The sequence below is a fragment of the Panthera onca genome, chromosome A1 (assembly GCF_046562875.1).
Source record: "Panthera onca isolate mPanOnc1 chromosome A1, mPanOnc1 haplotype 2, whole genome shotgun sequence".
In the NCBI taxonomy this organism is placed as follows: domain Eukaryota; kingdom Metazoa; phylum Chordata; class Mammalia; order Carnivora; family Felidae; genus Panthera; species Panthera onca.
The window spans coordinates 134,277,109-134,301,434 of record NC_138339.1 but is presented as its reverse complement, the minus strand read 5'-3'; the positions used below and the strand labels follow the sequence as shown (position 1 = coordinate 134,301,434).

At 42.9% G+C, this 24,326-nt stretch overlaps 1 protein-coding gene across 1 annotated transcript in view; it reads left to right on the top strand.

The window, feature by feature from the left end:
- MEGF10 (multiple EGF like domains 10) overlaps nucleotides 1–24,094 on the top strand; it is a 181,622-nt gene extending 157,528 nt beyond the window's left edge. The window contains exons 16-25 of the mRNA XM_078451403.2: nucleotides 314–442; nucleotides 2,238–2,366; nucleotides 7,271–7,399; nucleotides 9,568–9,696; nucleotides 12,695–12,931; nucleotides 14,197–14,324; nucleotides 15,939–16,062; nucleotides 20,439–20,483; nucleotides 21,255–21,461; nucleotides 22,724–24,094. Of these exons, the coding sequence (XP_078307529.2) occupies nucleotides 314–442; nucleotides 2,238–2,366; nucleotides 7,271–7,399; nucleotides 9,568–9,696; nucleotides 12,695–12,931; nucleotides 14,197–14,324; nucleotides 15,939–16,062; nucleotides 20,439–20,483; nucleotides 21,255–21,461; nucleotides 22,724–22,905 (1,439 nt within the window). The 3' untranslated portion in view covers nucleotides 22,906–24,094. The remainder of the gene's footprint in view (nucleotides 1–313; nucleotides 443–2,237; nucleotides 2,367–7,270; nucleotides 7,400–9,567; nucleotides 9,697–12,694; nucleotides 12,932–14,196; nucleotides 14,325–15,938; nucleotides 16,063–20,438; nucleotides 20,484–21,254; nucleotides 21,462–22,723) is intronic.
- Nucleotides 24,095–24,326: the final 232 nt, after the last annotated feature.

Here is a 24,326-nt window from a genome sequence, read left to right as displayed (position 1 = left end):
GTTTTAATAGGAAACAGCATCCCATGAAAAATCAATATCAGGGAGGGTTTGGACTCCCTGAGCAAGAAGCCATGAAGTCAGATTTCCAGAAATGTGATGATGTCTCCTGGTTTGTGATGCCTTAATGAGAATGTTGGGCTTCGTGTGTTTCTAAAAATGAGCCCATTCCAGATGACGGGGTGCTGTTGAGTGGAGGCAGCTACTAAATGGGCAGCTGGGCTGATGGCTTTCAAAGTTGTTTTCTGTCCCAAGACTCTAGAGTTCCATGCGATGAGATGTAATTGTGCGTTACTGACCTAAAACTTATTCACAGTGTGTCCCAGCGGCAGATTTGGGAAAAACTGTGCAGGGGTTTGTACCTGTACCAACAATGGAACCTGTAACCCCATTGACAGATCTTGTCAGTGTTACCCGGGTTGGATTGGCAGTGACTGCTCTCAACGTAAGTCTTATTTAGGAGCAACCATTGATCTTCATTGGTTTTCAAATTCTTTAGGACTAAAGTAAGAGTGTTTATATAATCAAGAAATAACATATGAATAATTATGATATACATTATTTTAATTTTTAAATGGCTGTTTCCCCCACTAAGAGCTCTATCCAATGTTCCTATGTTAAATCCAAATAAGGTCTTGCAAAGAGCCTAAATGGGTAGCATGCTTATTCACTTTTCAGTAACTCTTAATCTGTAAAATGAGGGTATTGGGCTCAGAAAATCCATTCTAAGTTTAATTTCAGACCTTGAACGTCACCTATCATTTTCCCCTTGTTCTTGGGCAAAAAATGGTGCACACAATTTCAGGAGAATTTTTTTTTCTATTTTTTACTTACTTCAGACTTACTATCTTCATTGGGCCATATTCCCTACTGGGTAACCAAATAAAAATTATAGATGGTCCTGCTTTGTTTTCCTCCAATTTTATTGAGAAATAATTAACATACATCACTGTATACTCTTAAGGTAAACAGCATGATGGTTTGATCTCTTTTTGTTTTGAAATGATCAGCTGGTTCTGCTAAGACCCATCTTCTCATGTAGATACAATGGTTGTCCTCATTTTAAGCAGGTTTATTCCTTAAAGTTTTTTTTAAATGTTTATTTATTTTTGAGAGAGAGAGAGAGACAGAGTGTGAGCGGGGGAGGGTCAGAAAGAGAGAGAGAGACACAGAATCCAAAGCAGGCTTCAGGCTCCGAGCTGTCAGCACAGAGCCCGATGCGGGGCTCGAACCCATCAACCCCTGGGATCATGACCTGAGACGAAGTTGGACGCTTAACCGACTGAGCCACCCAGGTGCCCCAAAGCAGGTTTATTCTCGAAGCATTAGTATAAATGAAAAGGTTTTCTGTGTGTTTTTTTGTTTGTTTTTGGTAAATCAAATCGTTTTACCCCATAATATGATATTATTTCACAGATACTTTATCTGAAGCTCTTTTTGCTCTTAAATGGACAGTGACCCTCCAATGATTTCCTTTTATTATTTTCTGCTTCATCCAATTAAGAATTTTCATGAGTAAACCAATTCTTACATATAATTTACACCTTAAACTTTAAACAAATCTCTAGTGACAACTCTGGAGCAGAGCGACTGGTGTGTGACTTACGTGACACCAGATCCCTTAGTTTTTCTTAGTCCTATCATTTTGTCCATCTTATCTCTGCTTAAATGTTCTCTCCTTGGGGAAGCCTTCCCTGAGGGAGCGGCTCTGGTGAGCGATGTCTTGCAATACAAGGAGCACATGATGCCCAACGTCACATGATCACAACTGAGCCAATGGTTCTTGAAATGCGCTTTGATATACAGGTGCTTTGGATTATAAGCATGTTTCTGGAGTGAATTATGCTTGCAAAACAAGGTTTTACTGTATAAGGTTTCAAAGGGCGGTCTGGACCTTGCCTGGTCCTCTGCTATCTCTTCTGTGTCTAGAACAGTGCTGGGCACTTAGGAGCTCAGTGTGCATTTGTTAGGCAAGTAAATCTATGAACTGTAGATGCTTTTTGTTCTGCCTGCCTCACTCCGCAGTCTGTCCATGAATACAGTGGCAGTAATGATGGTTGCCGTTGCAGTCAATGTTGCCATCTGGGTATTAGTCAGTCTGGGAGCACCGTGCTTTCTTAGTCCTGATGCACACCACTAACCTCCCATATGCAAGGAGATGGGCAGCAGGACGGAGTTCCCTCTGCTGGGTGCTGGTCTCCGGGCTCTAACCGAACTCTCCATGCGTGCTGTGGTTTCAGCTTGTCCGCCTGCCCACTGGGGCCCGAACTGCATCCACACGTGCAACTGTCACAACGGGGCCTTCTGCAGCGCCTATGATGGGGAATGTAAATGCACTCCCGGCTGGACGGGGCTGTACTGCACTCAGAGTAAGTGACAAGCCTTCCGAGACTCACCAAGGGAGCCACACCCAAGGGGGATGGGACCAAGCCTCGCCCTTTGCATGCACGAACTGAGCTCACCCAGGGTTCCTGGCGTTGGAGTGTTGTTTCATCTCCCCCGTGACCACTAGACGTCTAACTGCCTCTGTGTGGTTATGAGCTGTCACGTTCCAAGTTTTCTGTCTGTATGTCATTGCAGGACACCGAAGTGGAGCAGTGCTGTATGTGATGGTGTGCAGTTTCTTTCCTCACTCTCCTTTGACCAGACCCTATGTATAAGCACCAAACTCCCTATCATTTATCAATACATGTATCTTTGTACAGACATATGTACACATTTTTGTAGTATGTGATTCCTTTTATTTTTTTTTTAATGTTTTTATTTATTTTTAGAGAGAGAGAGTGTGAAAGGGGATGGGGCAGAGAGGGAGAGGGGGGACAGAGGATCCAAAGCCGGCTCCGTGCTGACAGCCTAGAGCCCCCATGCAGGGCTTGAACCCACAATCTGTGAGATCATGACCTGAGCCGAAGTCAGACTTCCACCGCTTGAGCCGCCCAGACATCCCTGTGATTCCTTTTATATGAAGATCAAGAACAAACAAATTGATCTGTTAGGATTATCTACTGGGAAGGTGCATGAAGGGTGATGAAAATGTTCTATATAATGGTTCAAACTGGGGTGGTGGTTACATGGATGTCCACCCTGTCATTTATTCCAACAGCACAAAGGTTGGGTTAAGTGACTGTGGCTAGAAAGGCAGTGAAGATCACAAGCCTTGCTCCCCGACGTAATGTGTGCTCTTGGAGAAGAGTGTGTTCCGTGGTTCTCAAGCTTAAGTGAGCGTCAGAGTCACCCAGGTGGCATGACAAACACAGACTGCTGGCCCCACTCCCAGAGTGTCTGATTCACTAGGTCTGGGGTGGGACCTGAGAATTCATATTGCTGACAACTTTCCACATGGTGATGCCAGTCTGGGATCATGCTTCAAGAACCACTCATTCTTTTTTCCATTTTATATCACATAGTGCCCCAACCATTTCTTCTTCTGTGAGGTTTTTACCATCATAGGATATAATGTGCAAAGTATTCCACAGCTCAGCACTGTCAGGGAGAAAAAAGACTATTCTCTATCTTCTTGCCTTCAAATGAATAAAGGAGACAGCACGGGAAAGCACGAATGATGGTTACCAATAATAGTATACACTTGGTTTCAGTTTATTTATTTATTTTGAGAAAGAAAGAGAGCACAAGCAGGGAAAGTGCAGAGAGAGAGAGGGAGAGAGAGAATCCCAAGCAGCTCCATGCTCCGTGCTGAGCCTGACACAAGGCTCGATCCCACAAATGAGATCATGACCTGAGCGGAAATCGAGAGTCAGATGCTTGACTGATTGAGCCCGCCATGTGCCCCAATAATATATCATTTTATTCTTTTTTTAATCATAATATGAAATTTTAAATCCCAGAAATGAGCTGAGAAGGGAAAATAGGTCAGAAATTAGGCAATTCTTGGGGTGCCCGGCTGGCTCAGTCATTCAAGCATGTGACTCTTGATCTCAGAGTCTTTTTTTTAAATATGAAATTTATCGTTAAATTGGTTTCCATACAACACCCAATGCTCATCCCAACAGGTGCCCTCCTCAATGCCCATGACCTACTTTCCCCTCCCTCTTACCCCCATCAACCCTGTTTATTCTCAGTTTTTAAGAGTCTCTTATGGTTTGCTTCCCTCACTCTCTGACTTTTTTTTTCCTTCCCCTCACCCATGGGTTTCTGTTAAGTTTCTCAGGATCCACATAAGAGTGAAAACACATGGTATCTGTCTTTCTCTATATAACTTATTTCACTTAGCATAACACTTTCCAGTTCCATCCACGTTGCTACAAAGGGCCATATTTCATTCTTTCTCATTGCCAAGTAGTATTCCATTGTATATATAAACCACAACTTCTTTATCCATTCGTCAGTTGATGGACATTTAGGCTCTTTCCACAATTTGGCTATTGTTGAGAGTGCTGCTATAAACATTGGGGTACAAGTGTCCCTAGGCATCAGCACTCCCATATCCCTTGGGTAAATTCCTAGCAGTGCTATTGCTGGGTCGTAAGGTAGACCTATTTTTAATTTTTTGAGGAACCTCCACACTGTTTTCCAGAGTGGCTGCACCAGTTTGCATTCCCACCAACAGTGCAAGAGGGTTCCCGTTTCTCCACATCCTCTCCAGCATCTATAATCTCCTGATTTGTTCATTTTGGCCACTCTGACTGGTGTGAGGTGATATCTGAGTGTGGTTTTGATTTGTATTTCCCTGACGAGGAGCGACGTTGAGCATCTTTTCATGTGCCTGTTGGCCATCTGGATGTCTTCTTTAGAGAAGTGTCTATTCATGTCTTCTGCCCATTTCTTCACTGGATTATTTGTTTTTCAGGTGTGGAGTTTGGTGAGTTCTTTATAGATTTTGGATACTAGCCCTTTGTCCGATATGTCATTTGCAAATATCTTTTCCCATTCCGTCGGTTGCCTTTTAGTTTTGTTGGTTGTTTCCTTTGCTGTGCAGAAGCTTTTTATCTTCATGAGGTCCCAATAGTTCATTTTTGCTTTTAATTCCCTTGCCTTTGGGGAATGTGTCAAGTAAGAAATTGCTGCGGCTGAGGTCAGAGAGGTCTTTTCCTGCTTTCTCCTCTAGGGTTTTGATGGTTTCCTGTCTCACATTCAGGTCCTTTATCCATTTTGAGTTTATTTTTGTGAATGGTGTGAGAAAGTGGTCTAGTTTCAACCTTCTGCATGTTGCTGTCCAGTTCTCCCAGCACCATTTGTTAAAGAGACCGTCTTTTTTCCATTGGATGTTCTTTCCTGCTTTGTCAAAGATTAGTTGGCCATACGTTTGTGGGTCTAGTTCTGGGGTTTCTATTCTATTCCATTGGTCTGTGTGTCTGCTTTTGTGCCAATACCATGCTGTCTTGATGATTACAGCTTTGTAGTAGAGGCTAAAGTCTGGGATTGTGATGCCTCGCTCTTTTTCAATATTACTTTGGCTATTCGGGGTCTTTTGTGGTTCCATACAAATTTTAGGATTGCTTGTTCTAGCTTCGAGAAGAATGCTGGTGCAATTTTGATTGGGATTGCGTTGAATGTGCAGATTGCTTTGGGTAGTACTGAAATTTCAACAATATTTATTCTCCCAATCGATGAGCACCCAGAAATCCCAGAAATGAGATGAGAAAGAAAAATAGGTCAGAAATTAGGCAATTCTTGGGGTGCCTGTCTGGCTCAGTCATTAAAGCATATGACTCTTGATCTCAGAGTCTTAAGTTGAAGCCCAATGTTGGGTGTAAAGGTCACTTAAAAATAAAATCTTAAAAAAAAATTAGGTGGGCACTCAGTGACTCAGTCAGTTAAGCATCCGACTTTGGCTCAGGTCATGATCTTGTGGTTCTTGAGTTTGAGCCCTGCATCGGGCTCTGTGCTGACAACTCAGAGCCTGGAGGCTACTTTGGATTCTGTGTCTCCCTCTCTCTCTGCCCCTTCCCTGCTCATCTCTCTCTCTCTCAACAATAAATAAACATTAAAAAATTTAATGAAACAATTGGGCATCGCTTGTTTAACACTAATTAGAAAACTGGAGAATAGGCTGAACAAGTGTTTTGAAACTTCCTGGAAGTGGGTATAAACCTTGAGCCATTGTTCAAAAGGGAGCATTGGCAAGTAGAGATCTTGTCTCAGGCATATTCTGCCAAGATTGTATATATAGAAAGTTTTTCAGCTACTTAGAGAAAATTACTTACACATTACTATTTATCATTCCAATATTAGGGTCTACTTTAATCCGAGGACCTTTGTAAATGGACATAGCACAAGAAAGTGGGAAGGACATGGGGTCTGGAGCCAGACTTGCCTGAGTTTCCTGGCTGTGTGACTTAGGGCGTGTAGGGCTGAGCTCCCTGCTCTAGGTAGGGATACCCATCCCTGTGTGTCTGCACTGCGGTGAAGATTCAGTGAGAGGATGCATGCAAAGCATCTGGCATCGATTAGGTGCTAAATAAATATATGGCAATGGCAGTTGTCATTGCATGCTGGCATCTGTGCTCTGCCTCTGTTTCTTGGAAGTTGAACTTTGCTTAAAACCTCCATTAGAAAAAGAGAAAATAAAAATCCACATGGGATACTTAGAAGTAGCCATACAAGCAGCCTGTATTGAACGTTTTGTTATGCCAGAGAGCCCACACCCTTGCTGGGCAGCTGCTGGCCCAGGACAGACCATGGGGCTTATGTGTGTCCTCAGCCAAGAGGTCTGGGTCTGGAAAATCATACAGCAGTGTTAGGTTTATGGATTTTTTTTTTTTTTTTACAAAGCACCTATGAAGTGCTGGGGTTTTGTTTGTTTGTTTGTTTTTGAGTTTAACATTCTACTCTACATCTTTGGTGAAGGAGATGTTATCTAAGTCAGTAACGGATACGGTGGACAGGGCTAGCCGCAGACTGAGAGACGTTCTGTGCTGTAAGTAAAAGCATATGGGTAATTTTAATATATAATACCCATTTCAGTCCATGGCATTTGAGTCCAGGAGTCTAGTAGTTCAGGGAAAGAATGCAAGGAATTGCCCCCATACTTCCGCGGAGTTGGTGGCGTGCTTTGTCAGAAGATACTAGTCTTGTCTCCAGGAGCACCAGGTATGGAACCATTCTGCCTCCCGCTCATGAATTATGACCTCCTTGCACGCGCCCCATCTTGGGACTTCAAAGAAGCCTTTGTGACGAGCTGAGATCTGCATTACTGTCTTTATTCACTCTCCAGTGGCTAAGAACCTTTCAGGTTTAAACACAAACAGTGGGAAGCAAGAGCTGTGTTTTTCCTCAGCAGCCTCTGACTCTGCTGTCCTTCCCTCCTGCACAGGATGTCCTCTGGGTTTTTACGGAAAGGACTGTGCGTTGATATGCCAGTGTCAAAATGGAGCTGACTGTGACCACATCTCTGGACAGTGTACATGCCGGACCGGGTTCATGGGGAAGCGCTGTGAACAGAGTAAGTACGGGAGGGTGACCCGTCTGGTTGGTATTTTCCCCTAGAATCAGTTTTCCTACATGCCTGAACAATATGAAGGCAGGACCTGCATCTGTCAAGTTGTTTGAATGGATGGCTGGTCACTTACCAGCACTGTTGACTGTTACCGTCAACCCTCCCAGAGAGCTGGCCACCTTGGGGTCCTTGCTGGCTGTCTTTCCCCCTAAACTTCTTCTGGGTAAGTAATCAGTGCTCTGGGTGGAGGGGGTGTGGCTCCAAGGAGGAAGACAGAATTCAGGTTTTCCATCTGTTCACCCTGGCTCTCTCTAACTCTTCTGCTTATTTTTGGAACGTGGCTGCTCAAGGGCGTTACGAGCCAGTCAGAGTCAGAGCCCGGCTCCACACTGGAGGAGAATGCATTCTCTGGGGCCAGGCTGAGTGCACAAAAGGCAGGTAGGGGCTCCCAGCCCCTCAGTGGGTGTGGAATGAGGTCCATACAAACGTTGCCCCCCTTCCGACAACCTTTGCTAGATAGTATTTTTCTACTGTTTCCCCTAGCAACTGTGCGTCTCGGTCTTTACAACGTTCAAGACAATATATCGCCTTAAAATTTTTTGCTGTAAAAATCCCACTCCAGAAGAATATGCTCTGTTGGAATTACGCAGCCTTTTTTGCCATTTCTGCCGCTACAGCTATGCGTCTGCAGGGTATAAGAAAATTAGGTTTAGATTGAGTATTTCAAAGTAGTCTCTTGTTACTTTCCTCTGTGACTTTCATTCAATATTCAGAATGAATAAATAGGGTCTTAGAGCTGTAATGGGGCTCAGTCTTTTATCATAGATGACAAGAAAGGGACAGGAGCATTCTTGCTTACCAGAGAGGGCGCTCTTGGCAAGGACGCAGCAAAGATTACAGGGCTGTGGGAGCATTATGGCCGGAAAGGCAGATCAGCAGGACGGGGCTTTGGCAATAAACCATCGCCTTCCCTCTACCCCAGCAGCACCTCACAGCACCCCTGGAATATCCAGGTCGTCTCAGTCTTGTGTACTAAACCCTTGAGTTATTTTTGCATGTCTTCCTGTATAGTAAATATAACAGGAGTGACCTCCAGGAATCAGCCTGGAAACGGATGTCCCAATTTTAGTTTTTTACTGCTATTCATTTCATCCTGAAACACGTACTGAGTCACACGGTTTCCTGCATACCCCTTGTGTGTGTAAATATTGTGTGTGTGTGTGTGTATGTGTGTGCGTGTGTGTGTGTGTGTGTGTGTGTGCATAAATGTCTAAACATATGTGCACATACCTAGAATCAGAACAGACTCTAAAATGACTTTCCCTTGAATGCCAGACCGGTTATGGTTCTTATTAAATAAAAGCTGCTTAAGTGCTTCCGTGATTACTTTGAACATCAAATTAAAATATCCCTATTTTTGGAGAACTCTCCTGGTGCTCTTTTGTAAACAGAAACACTGTGACAGAGAATTCCAATAATAATAGAACATTGCCCCCTGCTGCTCACTTTACAGAAAACATCAGTATTTGGTGATGATTTTTAGATTTGACTCTTCTTTGAAATTCACACCCAACTCTTATGAAGAGTGCATCATAAAAACATCAGTATTTTCGTCTCTCAGGCTTCAACTTGCACATCCAAATTTTGAGCCATTCTATGGCAAATGAAGTTCTTACCTAGAAAATTAACAAGACTTGCCCTTCCCTTGTCCCTGTTCCCAGCTAATCCGAGTCGGAATGCGCCACTTGGAAGATCCCTGAGTCGTCGGGAACGTGCTCACGTTCTCAAGGATGCCATCTCTTGTCCATACTCTTTAGTGTTTTATCTCACAGTTTTGCCCGGCGGGGTCATCTCAGGTTGCCCTTGCTCACGATCTTCATCAGTTCTGTTGGGTTCTGCAGACTCTCAACTTACCCATCAGGGAAGTGGGTACATAGAAGCTGCAGGAGTCAGGAGCTGTGGCAAGGAGCTCAGTGTCTGGCCTTGTGCCACGTGGCCCCGAATCCCATGTGGCAGGGAATCCTGGCCAGCTCTAGGACTTCCAGGGTGGGTCTGCCTGCGTAAGGATCCCCCGGAAGGGCTGCCCTTGAGACACAGAGGATCATATAGTAAGAGACAGCCTTGCCCCACATCCCGAAAGCTGGACAGCTTATGTTGGATTTTCATCTCCTCAGAGTGCCCTGCAGGAACATATGGCTATGGCTGTCGCCAGATATGTGACTGCCTGAACAACTCCACCTGCGACCATATCACTGGGACCTGTTACTGCAGCCCAGGCTGGAAGGGGGCGCGATGCGATCAAGGTAAGGATACTAGTAAAGGGTCCTACTGCCTTGAACTGTGTAACCACCATGTACCAGGCAACATGAAGTATTTGCACCTCCACTGCAAGGTGTAGCTGGTTGTTTAGTTGCCAGATGGATGCCTCATTGCTGCTGTCCTACGGGTGAGGAAGGTAAGGCTCAGAGAGGTTGAGTCATTTGCCCATCGTGACGTAGCTAATATCGAATACATAGCTATATGTACGTCAGGGCTTAGATGCCGCGTTTGTCTGATTCCAAAGCTCAGGAACTTCCCGCTGTGCCTACGAATGTTTTCACCTTTACTGAGATATAACTAACCCATAAAAAGCAATGCATGTATACCATTATATTATGTGTATATATGTATATATATAAATATATATGTATATACACACATATATACATACGTACACGATGTATATATGTACAGCATGCAGTATATATATAACCTGATACAATCTGACAAACATATATACCCATGAGACCACAACCACAATAAAGATCATGAATACATCCCTCCCCCGCCCCCCACCCCCTTCCAAATGTTACCTCATGCCCTTCTCTGCCACCACTGCTCCCGGGGCCCTAGGCAACCACTGATGTAACTACAGATGGGTTTGTATTGTTTAGAATTTCATGTAAGTAGAATCACACTGTACTCTTTCTTGTCTGCTTTTGTTTGCTCTGCAAAATTATTCTGAGGTTGAACCACGTTGCTGTGTGAATCCATACTTCTGTTCTTTTTATTGCCGAACAGTATTCCTCTGCATGGATATATCATTGTTTGTTTACTGATCCACCCGGAGATGGACATTTGGATTGTTTCCAGTTTTTGCTATTATAGATAAAGCTATTATGAACAATAATGTGTCAAGCCTTTGTATGGATACGTACTTCCATTTCTCTTGGATAAACTTATAGGTGTAGAATGATCGGCTCATATGACATATGACAGGCATATGTTTACCTTTTTAAGAAGCTTGTGCCTATGGTTTTTAACAAGGGTGGATCACAGTAACCTGAGAATGGTCATATATGTAGTCCTACTTGGGCAATTCTGATTCTGGAATGGATGGGGCCTTTGAGACAGTTCTTGGGGTACCTGGGTGGCTCAGTCAGTTAAGTGTCCGACTCTTGATTTCAGCTCAGGTCATGATCTCCGCATCGTGGGATTGAGCCCTGTATCAGGCTGTGCACTAAGAGTGGAGCCTGCTTAAGATTCTCTCTCTCCCTCTCCTTCTGCCCCTCCTCTGCTCATGCATTCTCTCTCTCTCTCTCTCTCTCTCAAAAAAAAAAAAAAAAAAAGAAAATGAAAATAAAAAAAAGAGAAAGTTCTTCTGATGGTTCTAAAGCGTGGCCACCAGAGAGCTCCTGAAATGTGTGACTCTGCTTCAGAGGGTAACAACCACATGGGCTCTAGGGGGCTTTGGAAAATTCATACGGTGTTGTGGGGCAGCCATCTTAAAACGTACACTCTGTATGTATTCCTGTTTCATTCTCTTTCATTAAGTAACTTTTGCATGTTCATGAATTATATTTGTCTGTCGTGACAAGACGTTCTGTTCCACAGTCACATCATCAGGACACATGCATTGTGATCACAATGCACACTGCTGTATGTTTCAGGGCACGCTGTCTAATAAGGAGGTCTAATGCTTAGAATCATGAGGTCACAGGGACGTTTGAGCTGGAAGCACCTTCTGGGCGGCCAGGTGCCTTGTTTGTAGATGGTGAAACTGTAGCCTTCAGTGCCTAAAGGAAAGTTCAGGATATCTGGATCAGTTTTTTAGATGCCCGGTTTCTTGACTCCCACTTCAGAGCTTTCCTGTCCCCATTGGATGGAACGCGAGGAGAAATTATATAAAGCTAAAGTTTAAATATTAACGAGTAAGGTTTTAAGGTGATGTCATCACCTATTATTGAAACAGACCTTTCTGTCACAAAAAAAATATCACTATATGGAACAATACAACTTGGGGGAAAGAGTCCATTGAAATTAGGATAAGGCAGACCCTCATCTTGAAGTAGATTTTTGATGGAGTTATCCTTGGAAGGAAAATTATTCCTAGAAATGTTGAAGATAGGGGCACGTATATGGCTCAGTTGGTTAAGTGTCTGACTCCTGATTTTGGTTCCAGTCATGATCTCACAGTTCATGAGATTGAGCCCCACATTGGGCTCCATGCTGGGTATGGATCCTGCTTAAGATTCTCTCTTTCCCTTTCCTTTTGCCGCTCTTCCCTGCTTGCACACGCTCTTGTGGGGGGGGGGGGGAGGCAGGGGGTGCACCTGTGCACATGCTCTCAAAAAGAATTTAAAAAAGAGAAATACTTGGACTCCTGGGTGGCTTAGTTGATTAAGTGACTTCAACTCAGGTCATGATCTTGTGGTTCGAGCCCTGTGTCGGGCTCTGTGCTAACAGCTCAGAGGCTGGAGCCTTCATCGGATTCTGTGTCTCCCTCTCTCTCTGCCCCTCCCTGTCTTATTCTCTCTCTGTCTCTCTCTCTCTCAAAGCTGAATAAACATTAAAAAAAAAAAAAAAGAAATGCTGAGGATAGACATAGACCTAAAATTAAGGTTAGGCAGTTGAGACATTTAGGAGTTAGCCCTTCATAAGCTTACTACTGCATAATAAATAAAGCATGGTAAAAACTAGATAAATCGTTACCACCAATGAATTCTGCCTCTGGTCTAAGCATTTAATCTGCAGTGTGTGGGAAGCTCCCAAACCCTAGTGTAGAGTCTTTGGGTTCAGGAAATCTGGTCTCATTTTTGAGGCTTAGAGCAGCCTTGTTCTGGGCACAGACAAACCAAGAGCATCTGCAAATGAAGAATGTTTGTTTTTCCTTCCTGCTGTTTCCAAAGGTTTCCGAATTAACATTTCACTAACTGAACATACCCAGTCATTGGCACGGTGAGACAATTTTGCAAATAGAGTGCAAACATTCATCTGGCAGGTTGTTGTCCTTGCTCAGATCTCTTCTTTTCCTTTGGCCAGCTGGTGTTATCATCGTTGGAAATCTGAACAGCTTGAGCAGGACCAGCACGGCTCTCCCTGCCGATTCCTATCAGATCGGGGCCATCGTCGGCATCATCATCCTGGTGCTGGTTGTTCTCTTCCTCCTCGCGCTGTTCGTTATTTATAGACAGAAGCAGAAGGGAAAGGAATCGAGCATGCCAGCAGTTACCTACACCCCTGCTCTCAGGGTCATGAATGCAGACTATGCCATTTCAGGTAAGACTGGTCCCTAGAGCCATCCTATTCCTTGAAAAGTAAGGTTTCATCCTGGTTCTCTGAAACTGGGTGTTTGGCTGTGCCGTCCATTGTTGCTGTCCATCAGCCTGGAGGAAAGTGTATGTTGGGAAAACATCCCTTGTTACAGATGTGTTTTATATGTTGACAGGAGCAGAATGACCACCGTTGTCTTCTAGGAGGGTTTTGAAATTGAATTCATTATGAGATTGCTTAAATTTTTTTAATATTTGCTTATTTTTGAAAGAGAGAGAGAGAGAGAGAGAGAGAGAGCAAGTAGGGGAGCGGCAGAGAGAGAGGGAGACACAGAATTCGAAGCTGTCAGCACAGAGCCTGGTATGAGGATTGAACTCACAAACCGCGAGATCATGACCTGAGCCGAAGCCCGCTGCTTAACCGACTGAGCCACCGAGGCATCCCTGAGGTTGCTTTAGACTTAGGGAATTTCAACCTGGTGGCAGCTTTCCTGGGCATCTAAGCTTTTGCCATATGTCGGGGATAGGAAGTGGAGAGAAGGAGGTGTCCATAATTTTGGCAAAGTCATGGAACAGGTCTTCTGTCTCTGGCCTTGGGTTCTTAACACAGTGCCTTCTAACCTGTCCCTGGGCCCATACACATCATTAACTGCATAGCAACCAAGTTATATAAGAAACAGTTTTGTGGGATTAGCAAGAACCAAAGCCGTTCATTAAGAACACTCCTTAGAATCTCTCTGTCACACGTCCCCATAAAGGTAGATTTTTAAGTGACCTGCTCATTCATCAGAAGTAACCACATAAACTTGAACCCTTAAATATTTATTATTTTGGGCAATTACTGCAGGATTTCAGGTGGGTCACATGTCTATAAATACACTGATTCTGGGGGGAATACACAAAGCAGCTGATTTACTTAATAGTGTATTTCTAGCAAAGAATATTATGGCAAGAGCTTAAGTGTCTTAAAAAAAAAAAAAAAGAGGAAAGTTACAATAGGATTAGTTTCAAAGCAATGGCTTTCCAGGTGTATAAGCCTCAAAGCAAAGAGGACTTGTCTGAGGACCCATGCACACTTTTTTGGGAGGCAGGTAGGAGGGCAGACACCTGCTGCTTCTAGAAGCTTTGCTGAGTATGCTAGGCAGGAGGGGATTCTGCCCAGCCTGTGATTTGGAAGTGGTACCAATATTCATACTTGTTATTTTGCCTTCTTTTTACCTGCACAGATTTAGAAGAGCCTGTCACCTTAACCGTTTCCTTCTCTTCTTACAGAAACCCTTCCCCACAGCAACAGCGGAAATGCTAACAGTCATTACTTCACCAACCCCAGCTACCACACGCTTACCCAGTGCGCCACATCTCCACACGTCAACAACAGAGACAGGATGACCATCGCAAAGGTGAGAGGAAATGGCTCCAGGTCGCCGAAGGTGGGTAGGGGGGTGAGGAAAGGAACGGGCATATAGGGGAGAGCTGCCGTTTCCCAGATGGGGTTCTAGGATCTTGATATCTCTTATCTCGTTGGTTCCTCCCAACAGTCTTGCGGGTGCATATTAGAATCCCAAGTTTACGGGTAAAAAACACAAGCCTTGGGGATTTTAAGTCACTGCAAAACACAGCTTCCTAGTTGCTGAGGGAGGCAGCTGCAGGATGAGTCATGGTCCCCGGTCTCCTTGTCTCCAATTTGCGCTGTTTCCGTTGCACCTCTTTGGAAAAACGTTTCTCATACTGCATGAGGTTTCCAAGGATGTCTCAGAGCAGGCCTAAGCAGACTTCATCCTGGGCCTTTGCTTATGTCTTTTCTGGCCACGTCTCTTCTAATGCCCTTTGGGGGCCCCCTGCACTTTCCTAACAAAAACAGCAACCACATGCCTTTATTTGGGTTCAACCACATGAGATTTCTTTTTTGTAGGTCACAAATGATCAAATAGCAACAAACTATGTGCCAAGCATTTCTAATCATTTTAGAAATATAAATTCATTTAATCTTCATACCAACTCTATGAATCAAGAGTGATTTTTATCCTCATGTTATATAGATGCACAGAGAGGTTGGATACCCAGGCTTCTCCTCTTGTGTCACTCACCTCACCCCAGGCTCTTCTAGATTGCTCCGAAATCCCAAACATTTCTTCCTTCTGAGTGCCCCAAATTATATTTCCTGTCTCCATTGTCTTTTTTAAAAAATATTTATTTATTTATTTATTTATTTATCTATCTATTGAGAGAGAGAGAGAGAACAAGGGAGGGGCAGAGAGAGAGAGAAGAAGAGAATCCCAAGCAGGCTCCACGCTGTCAGTGCAGAGCCTGATGCAGGGCTCAATCTCAGGAACCATGAGATGATGACCCAAGCCCGAATCAAGAGCTGGACGCTTAACCAACTGAGCCACCCAGGTGCTCCTCCAATGCCGATCGTCTGATTCCAGCTCTCTGCTGGAAGAAAAACCAAGGTAGTTAAGTTAATCCAGTTGCAATTACATTAATGCAGCTGGCTTTTAACTACAGTGCCTGATAGGTAGATAGTACTTCACCTTCCCGGGAGACTTCTATGTGCATCTTGCCATCTGTTCACCTACATTTTCAGAGAAGGAGGCAAAGTACCTAATCTCCTCCTCGTATTTATAGCTAAGAAAACTGCTCGGGGTCACCAGTGACTCATACAAAATCATGCAGTGTTTTGCGGGAGAGCTCAAACCCAGAGTTTGGTGTTTTCACTTCAAAGTTCTTTGCATGTTAACCCAAGTAAAGTCTAATGGGAACAGGGCGACTAAGTGAAATGACGAACTTGAAGCCATAGGGGGTTTAGTTAGGGCCAAGAGACACGTACTCCTGCTGCCCTTTGCGGCCTGCCCGGTGGTCACCTCTGCCCCTCTGTGCAGGGTGGAGGTGCTTTTCCTCACTGGAAAAGCAGCCCTCGATTTCTGCCACGGACATGCTTTCCCCAGATCGGCAACACTGTGCTGTGCCACGCTGTATTCTCTTTTGACGCCGTTTACGGTTTATGTTTTTAACAGTCAAAGAACAACCAGCTGTTTGTGAATCTGAAAAATGTGAATCCCGGGAAGAGAGGCCCTGTGGCGGACTGCACGGGGACGCTGCCGGCAGATTGGAAACACGGCGGCTACCTCAACGAGCTTGGCAAGTTCTCCCCGTGTCCGTCCTCAGCAGGCTCCTTCATCTTTTAGTCACCTCAGATAGTCACAGATTGATGATCTGCCAAAGTGATTTATTGGAAACATGCCTAAAGGAGCAGAATGATAGAATTATACCGAATGCCTGTATGGGCATTGCTATCCTAGGTGCTTTATTCATCCAACAAACATTTATTAAGGTCCTGGTATGTGCCAGGGATTGATACAAAGAGACAAGAATCCCTGGCTGCGTGTAGCTCCCATTCTAACTCCACATGTGTTAACTTACGTCATTCTGACAAGTATGTACTGTTGGTAAGTACGTTCTGTTACCGTCACCATCGTGTCCATGCGACGGTTGAGAAACTGAGTCACAAAGAGGTTAAGTAACTTGAGAAAAGTCTCAAAGACTATTAAATGGTGGCACTGGGATTTTAATCCTGTCAGGGTGGTACCAGGCTATGTGTTCCTCTTCGCTCTCTTTTACCATGGGCCACCCACACTTGAGAACCCCTTCCCTTTAGGTGAAGAAATGAAACTGTCAACAGGAGTACAGTAAGCCAGTGCTTCTCAAACATTTTGGAATAGGACCCCTTCACACTCTTAAAAGTTATCAAGAACCCCAAAGACCTTCTGTCAGTATGGGTTATATCTTTTGATATTCACCATATTCCAAATTAAAACGGAGACCATTTAAAGTAGTTATTTATTTGCTTGTAATAGATGTCATCTCATTTCATGATAACATAAAACATTTTTATGAAAAAGTCACTACATTTTCTAAAACAAAAACAAATTAGTGAGAAGAGTGGCACTGCTCTACCTTTTTTTATAAATCTCTTTAACATCTGGCTCAGTAGAGGATAGATTCTCGTATCTGCTTCCGCATTCAGTCAGTGGTGATCCCACACTTGGTGCAGCTATTGAAAAACCACTATGTATTTGAGAGAGAATGAGAGAGAAACAGGAAAATAATGTCATTGTGCTATTATGAGAATAGTTTTGATTTTGTGGCCCTGCTGAAAAGGGGGTAGGGCTTCCTAGACCACCCTTAAAGAGCTGCTGTGATTCCCCAATGAAAGAATAGTGCCATTGCCAAGCTGTTGCACCTCATTTTCAAGGAGGTGCTTGATGATACCATAATGGATGTGTGCATTGCCTTGTGGGTAATGAACCCTTTCTTTTGTATTTATTTGATGGTGGGGCTTCCAGAAAACCCAGTTAAATTTGCATTTCAGAGCAGCAACAAATATTTTTGGTATAAGTATATCCCAAATGTTGTAAGAGACATACTTACCCTAAAAATAATTTGTTGTTTCTCTGAAATTCACATGTAACTGTCCTTCCTGTGTTTTTATTTGCTGCATCTGACAACACTCCTGGGTGGTCCTTTCCATGCATCTTGTTTTATAGAGCAATAAACTGGTCACCAAAGAGAGGTTAACTCTCTTATCATCCAAGATTTCATAGAGGAATGAGGTAAAGCCAGGTCTCAAAGTTGGTCTTCCAACTACTCCTCCACTGTTCTTTCTGTGAAGCCCTTATATGTCAAATCACCTGAGCTGGATGTAGGAGCCAATCTTTAAGGGCTCTGGAATCACTTATTACTATTGAAATGAAAATGTTAAAGTAGGAAAATGAGTACAAATTCTTTACTTTTATTTATATTCTACATGAACATTATCAAGTAGCTGTGTATTTCTGAACATAGTTGAATTATTTATATACCAGATTCACACTATATGTATTGGTTAAATCATTTAACATCACAGAGGTTTTGTTTTATAAATTTTTTGTAATGTTTATGTTTGTGAGAGAGGGAGAGAGAGTGGAGGAGGGCAGAGAGAGAGGGAGACATAGAATCCGAAGCAGGCTTCAGGTTCTGAGCTGTCAGCACAGAGCCTGACTTGGGGCTCCAACTCACAAGCCGTGAATCATGACCTGAGCTGAAGTCAGACATTTAACCAACGAGCCACCCAGGCACCCCGAGATTTTTTTTTAAGTCTAAATTACATTAGTAATGTAGCTCAAAGAAATACATGAATTGGTATTAGTAAAGTACTACCCGGCACTAATGAGAGAAAAGTTCTCTTATTCCACCTAGACCTGCTACCCATGGTCCTGACTCTAGAACACAGTCACTACAGTGGTCACAGATAAACTTCTCTGCCCACGGAACGGATTGTTAAAAGTATAAAATCTTCATTGGAAATTCTGGATCTCTTTCATGTGTTCCTGTCTATGTCCTTTACAGTTGTTGCACAGAAAAAGTCTGCCCTTACCAAGAACAGGATAAGGCACACTATGGATGATAAACTGAGTAGGTGATTTAAATGATGGAAAAGTTGTGATGTTGTGTGAAAGAGGCCTGAACTTGACACAAAAGCCCTGAGATTGTTTCCTACTTCTGTGATAGGGCGCTGGGCTAATCGCTCCACTGCAGCTGATCTCTTCATTGTGACTTAGGGATAGTGATCCTGTTGTGGCTCCTTGAATGAATTAGATTAAGGTAGGCTTTTGAAAGCATCTATCCAGGAATTGAGACATGGGGGAGTTTATGAGAACACCCGCCTGCTCCCTTGCTAAAACAGCACCCAGAGAGAACTTGGCAGGGGCGCTGGTCTAACAGTGCCACTTTTGTTCCCTAATTTACTATCTGCCTCATGCTGATTCTCTCCTGAGCCCCCTGGGGGACTCTAGCCATTGTATAGCAAAGACCGAGATGGACATCTCATGAGACTTTGCTACAATTCGGAGACAGCTAAATGAATCTGGCAGAGTAGCAAGGACAGGGTTCCTTGATAGGAAGGTCTCAGAGGCCACAGGTCCTGCCCGTCTTCATGCGGTCCCTTTATGAAGTTTGGGAATCCCCAAGACCACCCTCAGGATCAATGATTTGGCAGACAGACTCACAGAACTCCCTGCAAGCTGTTATACTCATGGTTACAGTTTATCACAGCCAAAGGATACAGATTAAAATCAACCAAGGGAAGAGACACAGTGGGCAGCATCAAGGAAAGTTCAAAGTCAGAAACTTCCACTTGTCCTTTTCCAGTAGAATCATGGAAAGTGCTAACTTTTCCTGGCTACAATATATGACTATATGCATGAAGTATTCCCAGCCAGGGAAGCTTACTTCAGCCTTGGCGTCTAGAGTTTTTATTAGAGTTCGATCAGGTCAACACAGTTGACCACCCATGTTGTTAACCTTTCATCCAGACCATCTGGAGTTTAAAGTGACACCAAGTGCCAAACCCCCTTCCATAAATCACTTTGTTAGACGATCCAGTGTAGCCCTAGGCCCCAGACAAACAAAAGCACGTTTACTGGGTAGGATATCCCAAGGATATAGAGATCACCTTCTAAGATAGTTCTTAGGGTGAAAGCCAGAGGCTCACTTTGGTTAGGTTAATTCACTCTTCATCCTTGTCCTGCCTCCCTGTGTAACTGGGCACCTTTCCCACCACCTGGGAACTTGGCTTCACAATCTGGACCCAAGAGGAAGGAAAACAGTCTCTGAGAGAGGAAGACATTCCCATTTCCTGTCCCATGATGATTGATATTACACACATCCTCTCCCTTTAGGGGATCCTCCCTCCTTCTCCCCAAAAGTGTGTCCCACAGGACATACAAGGAATACATGCACAGTGGCAGGGGAACTTCTCCTTACCATTCTCCTTCTTATGTGACTATTCATCACAAGTCATTACTTGATTCTCTGTTTCTAATCCAAGTCTATAACATTTCCTTAAAAGATCATTGAGGAGCCCTTGAAATGCTTGCATGTAGACTGAAGTTGGGGGTCACAGGACACGTTCAACATTATGGTCATTGAAACACCACTCATTTATACGGTTCCTCAGAATTTATGAGGCTTTGCATATGCTCCAATTCACTTAATGATCACACCCACCCTGTAAAGTTTGCAAGGCAGGTTTTGTTTTCCTCATTTGAGAGACAAAAGAGTTGACACCGAGAGAGCTGAACCTCTTGTCTAAGTCACGTGGTGGGCAAGTGATGAAATGCAAGTCCTTTGTCTCAGTTCTAGTCCTGGCTTTGTCCTTTCCATAGTACAACCTTGAATCAAGTGTACCGATCCATCCATGCCTCGTTCTCTACCTTTACTGATTAACATTTCACAACTCACTGTAAATGAGCAGAATGATCAGAATGATACATATATATGTATTTTAAATTCTGAGCACTGAAGACACCAGGTATGAGTGATCTGGGTACAAAGGTTTGGAAAGCAGCAGCTTGGTTATTTCCTGCAGTAGGGAAGTAGTAGGTGCTCAAACGAGCTTCCTCCATGACCTTGGAATATTAAATGGGTTTTTCTCGTTTCCAGATCTCACTGGGCATTTTTTTTCTTCTTTATCACAGGAGCTTTTGGACTTGACAGAAGTTATATGGGAAAATCCTTGAAAGGTATGGTCTAAGTTTAAGGAAGAAGTACATTTATCAGAATCATAATTTTTTTTTAATTTATCTCAGAGACTGAAATAATTTGCTAAACAAGCAAGAGTGGCAGTTTAGAGAAAATGTAGAGTTGTTAGTGTGGTTAATTACTCCATGAAACAACACAAACAACGTTCACTGAGATCAAAAGCACGACCGTAGGTGGATCATGTTAGGGCATAAGTCTGGGGGAACAAAGGTTTTCAGTTTGCTGGGGAAACACTCATATTTCCTTGAAAAGATATATGACTTATGGGGAACGAGAAATGCAAAAATGGAAACAGCAGGGAAAATAAGAAGAGCTCCACATGGTTACATGAATAACTTCATGTGCCCAGTCCTGGGGTTTTACCAGGAATCTTCATGTCACACATGCCTCCCTCGCCGTGATGATAGAAACTTCTTGTGCTCCCGGGGCCATCAGCAGGTGGTTTCTTGATTGAAGCCTTTGGGAATTAGTAAATTAAAATGGAATTAATTTGGAGTGTGAAAATCAAAATTAAATCAAATCCACAATGTTTACATGGATACTCACCTTAGAGAGGAGCTGAAATTACTCTATGGCTGAGTCATTTTATAGCAGAGTCTCTCCAAAATAAGTGATGAATGTATGGTTTTGTTGTCGGCGTATACAATTAGAGAAAACTAGCTACAAAGGAAAAGAAGTAATCTGTCCAAGTAAGTCATCCCAGGGGAAAAAACAATGTTGTCCATGCTTTCCTCCCCCATCTCTCTTCACAGATTTGGGAAAGAATTCTGAATATAATTCAAGTAACTGCTCCCTAAGCAGTTCTGAAAACCCATATGCCACTATTAAAGACCCACCTGTACTCATCCCCAAAAACTCAGAGTGTGGCTATGTGGAGATGAAGTCACCAGCACGGAGAGATTCCCCATATGCAGAGATCAATAACTCAACGTCAGCCAACAAGAATGTCTATGAAGTTGGTGAGTTCCCCTAACCAAAGGAAGAGCCTCACCTAAGAATTTTTTTTGAAATGATTTTAAAGTCTTTGGGAGTCTTTGAGAGTACAATAACAGTTCAGATAAACATTATTCAAAACAGTGGTCATATTTTCAGTGCAAACCTGTGTTTACAGTGATCATATTAATTGGGGTCACCTAAATTTTTAAGGGAAGATACCAGCTAGAAAATTTAAAGTAAATTTTCCTATCTCTCACCTGGTCACCCATCTCTTGCTTTGTAACCGTAGTGAATATTTGAGCCCCCATGTGGAATAGCGCATGTGTCACCTCAGCTATTATGTCGCGTTAGCCAAAACAAGCGGTTCAGGTGGATGAAGCAGGTGGTCCCATTTCCTGATTGCATCCATTACATTCATGCTCTTAGCAGGATTGAACATTTTACTTTTAAATGTGTCTAATACATTGCTAATATTCTCAGATGTGAATCTGATGGAACTTAATAAGAATTCAATTTAAAATTAGAATTGTTTTGATTGCCCCTTACAAATACCGTTCGGGGAAAGTTGAAACAAATCAGAAGTATCATTGAGTAGGTAGAGTAGGGCCATGTATTTTAATTTTTCTCTCTCTTTCTCAGCGTTTATGATTTAAACTTTAGAAAATTCTCTACTACTTGTAAATGAAGTGGCCGATTTAACTCTAGTCACTAGCAACTTAGGCCATCGACATGTCACTGAGAAGATAAATAACTATTCATAAAGAATTAAGGCAGCTTTTTTACAGTGGAAGTTGTAGTGACCTAGATTTATCGTTGAAAAGTCAGTTACTATTCCGCTTTGGACCGTCCTGTAAACCCGCCACTTTAACACAGAGCTGAACCGAGAGAATGGGTCCTGAGTCATAAAATGAACTTGTTAAGTGTTTCCATGAACTGAGTTAGCCTAGAAGGACCTTAATCTTCTGACCTGTGGAGTCAGGGGTTTGGACTAGATCATCTCCAAGGTGTTTTTCAGACAATGATTCGTATCCAGGATTTCTGTGTATTCCTTGGATGTCTCCATCCAAACCAGTGGCATGCAGAACACCATTGTGTGCGTCAGCTGGTCTCACAGCCCAGAGTAACCACCTCTAAGTGATTATAAAAGCATCATTTGTTTCATAAAATAATATTTATCTTTTTATAAATGCCCCTCTCGTATGTTTGAGATTTGCAAGAAATGCCATACTCTTTCCTGTTTAAATTTTCCACTGCTGATGAATTCATGTGTCCCTGCTTGTCACAGAACCTACAGTGAGTGTTGTCCAAGGAATATTCAGCAATAATGGGCATCTCACCCAGGATCCATATGACCTCCCAAAGAACAGTCACATCCCTTGCCACTACGACCTGCTGCCGGTCCGAGACAGTTCCTCCTCCCCCAAGCAAGAGGATGGCGGCAGCAGCAGCAGCAGCAGCAGCGAATGACAACAAAGATCTGCTTGGTAGCCCCTGGAAGTTTCCAGAACTGCAGTTGGTTCTCCTCTATCCTCGTTTTGCCACCTTATGGGAATGTTCATCTACCTGGTAGGCAACTGTTGGACGTGAACCAGAAAGCTCAAAGCTGAGGCTGGCTGATCGTAGGTCCTTCTTGTACGGGTGGCCTGGAAGGAGATATCAGTGTGACTTCCTATTCTTCTTAGTTTTAGAACTGCGCTCGTGAAGCATGACTTCCTATAAGATCTTGGCTAAAAGCATGAACTTGTAGAAGTCCTTGGGAGAGAGTTGTGGGCTGCAGTGACATTGGTATTTGGTTGAACCATTAAAATCAAAGTATTTTCTTTCTCATTTGCATTGCAGACCTGTACCTAGGATTGTGCAGTTTATCATAAAATCTGGTGTGAATCACTAAACATGTAGAAGGAAAGGGGAGTATTATTGAGTCCTTACATTTTTTTTTTTTTTGCACCTGGATTTAGAATTATAGGGATAATATGAACCCAGGAAGAAAAGTTCTGTCGAGTGGCATATTGGATAGACTTTGAATAAACTCTAGAACTGGTTAGCAAATTTAAATATGAAAACTTTAGACTTTTTTAGGATGAAGAAATAAAAAATTAGAATTATTTTAGCTATAGTAGCATTATTTCAGAAATCACTGTCCAGATGTGGCAGGCAGAGGTTAATCTTCTTTGACCCTTGGCCCACTTTAGATCCGTGACATCATTCTGATCCCTGTCCCCATCATACACATTCACCATGTAAGGTCCATGACATATCAATAATTATTTCATAAATACAGAAAATAGATTGTTTTATTTTTGACAGACTGGATTGAACGAGTGTATAATGATTGGAAAAGGGTGTAAATTTTAAGTGTAAGAAGACGTTTTGGTTTTGTAAACCATTAGCGACACATGCTGTAATATAGAATTAGCAGAAAGTTTTGATTAATTTTTCCCTAGACGTGACCGAAATATTTTTGTGCATATTTGAGAAAAGGGCACTTTCCTTTTATTAATTGTCGATTTAGAGAAACTATGCTTAAGCTGGTCTTTTGCATTGCTAATATGACATGTACCCCGTTTTTCATTAATTTGTATTTCCATTTTTAAGTTGTATAGTCTATGTTTTGTAGTGCTTGGATTGTTAATGAAAAAAAATTGTGTTATATGTTCTCTGTTTCTTGTATTATTGCCACTTATCTTTTTGCCTGACAAAAATGCATTGTTCTTTCTTTCCTTTTGGAGGGAGGAGATGAGAATATATAAATCAAATCTTTTAAAATTGGTCATTACTAAAATAGTAAAGTAACCATAGGCGAATGGCTCATGCCGGAAATAGAGAAACTTGTTACTATTTCAAAATGGAGCTCCTTTTGATTTGTGTGTTCTGAGTCTTGGTTAAAG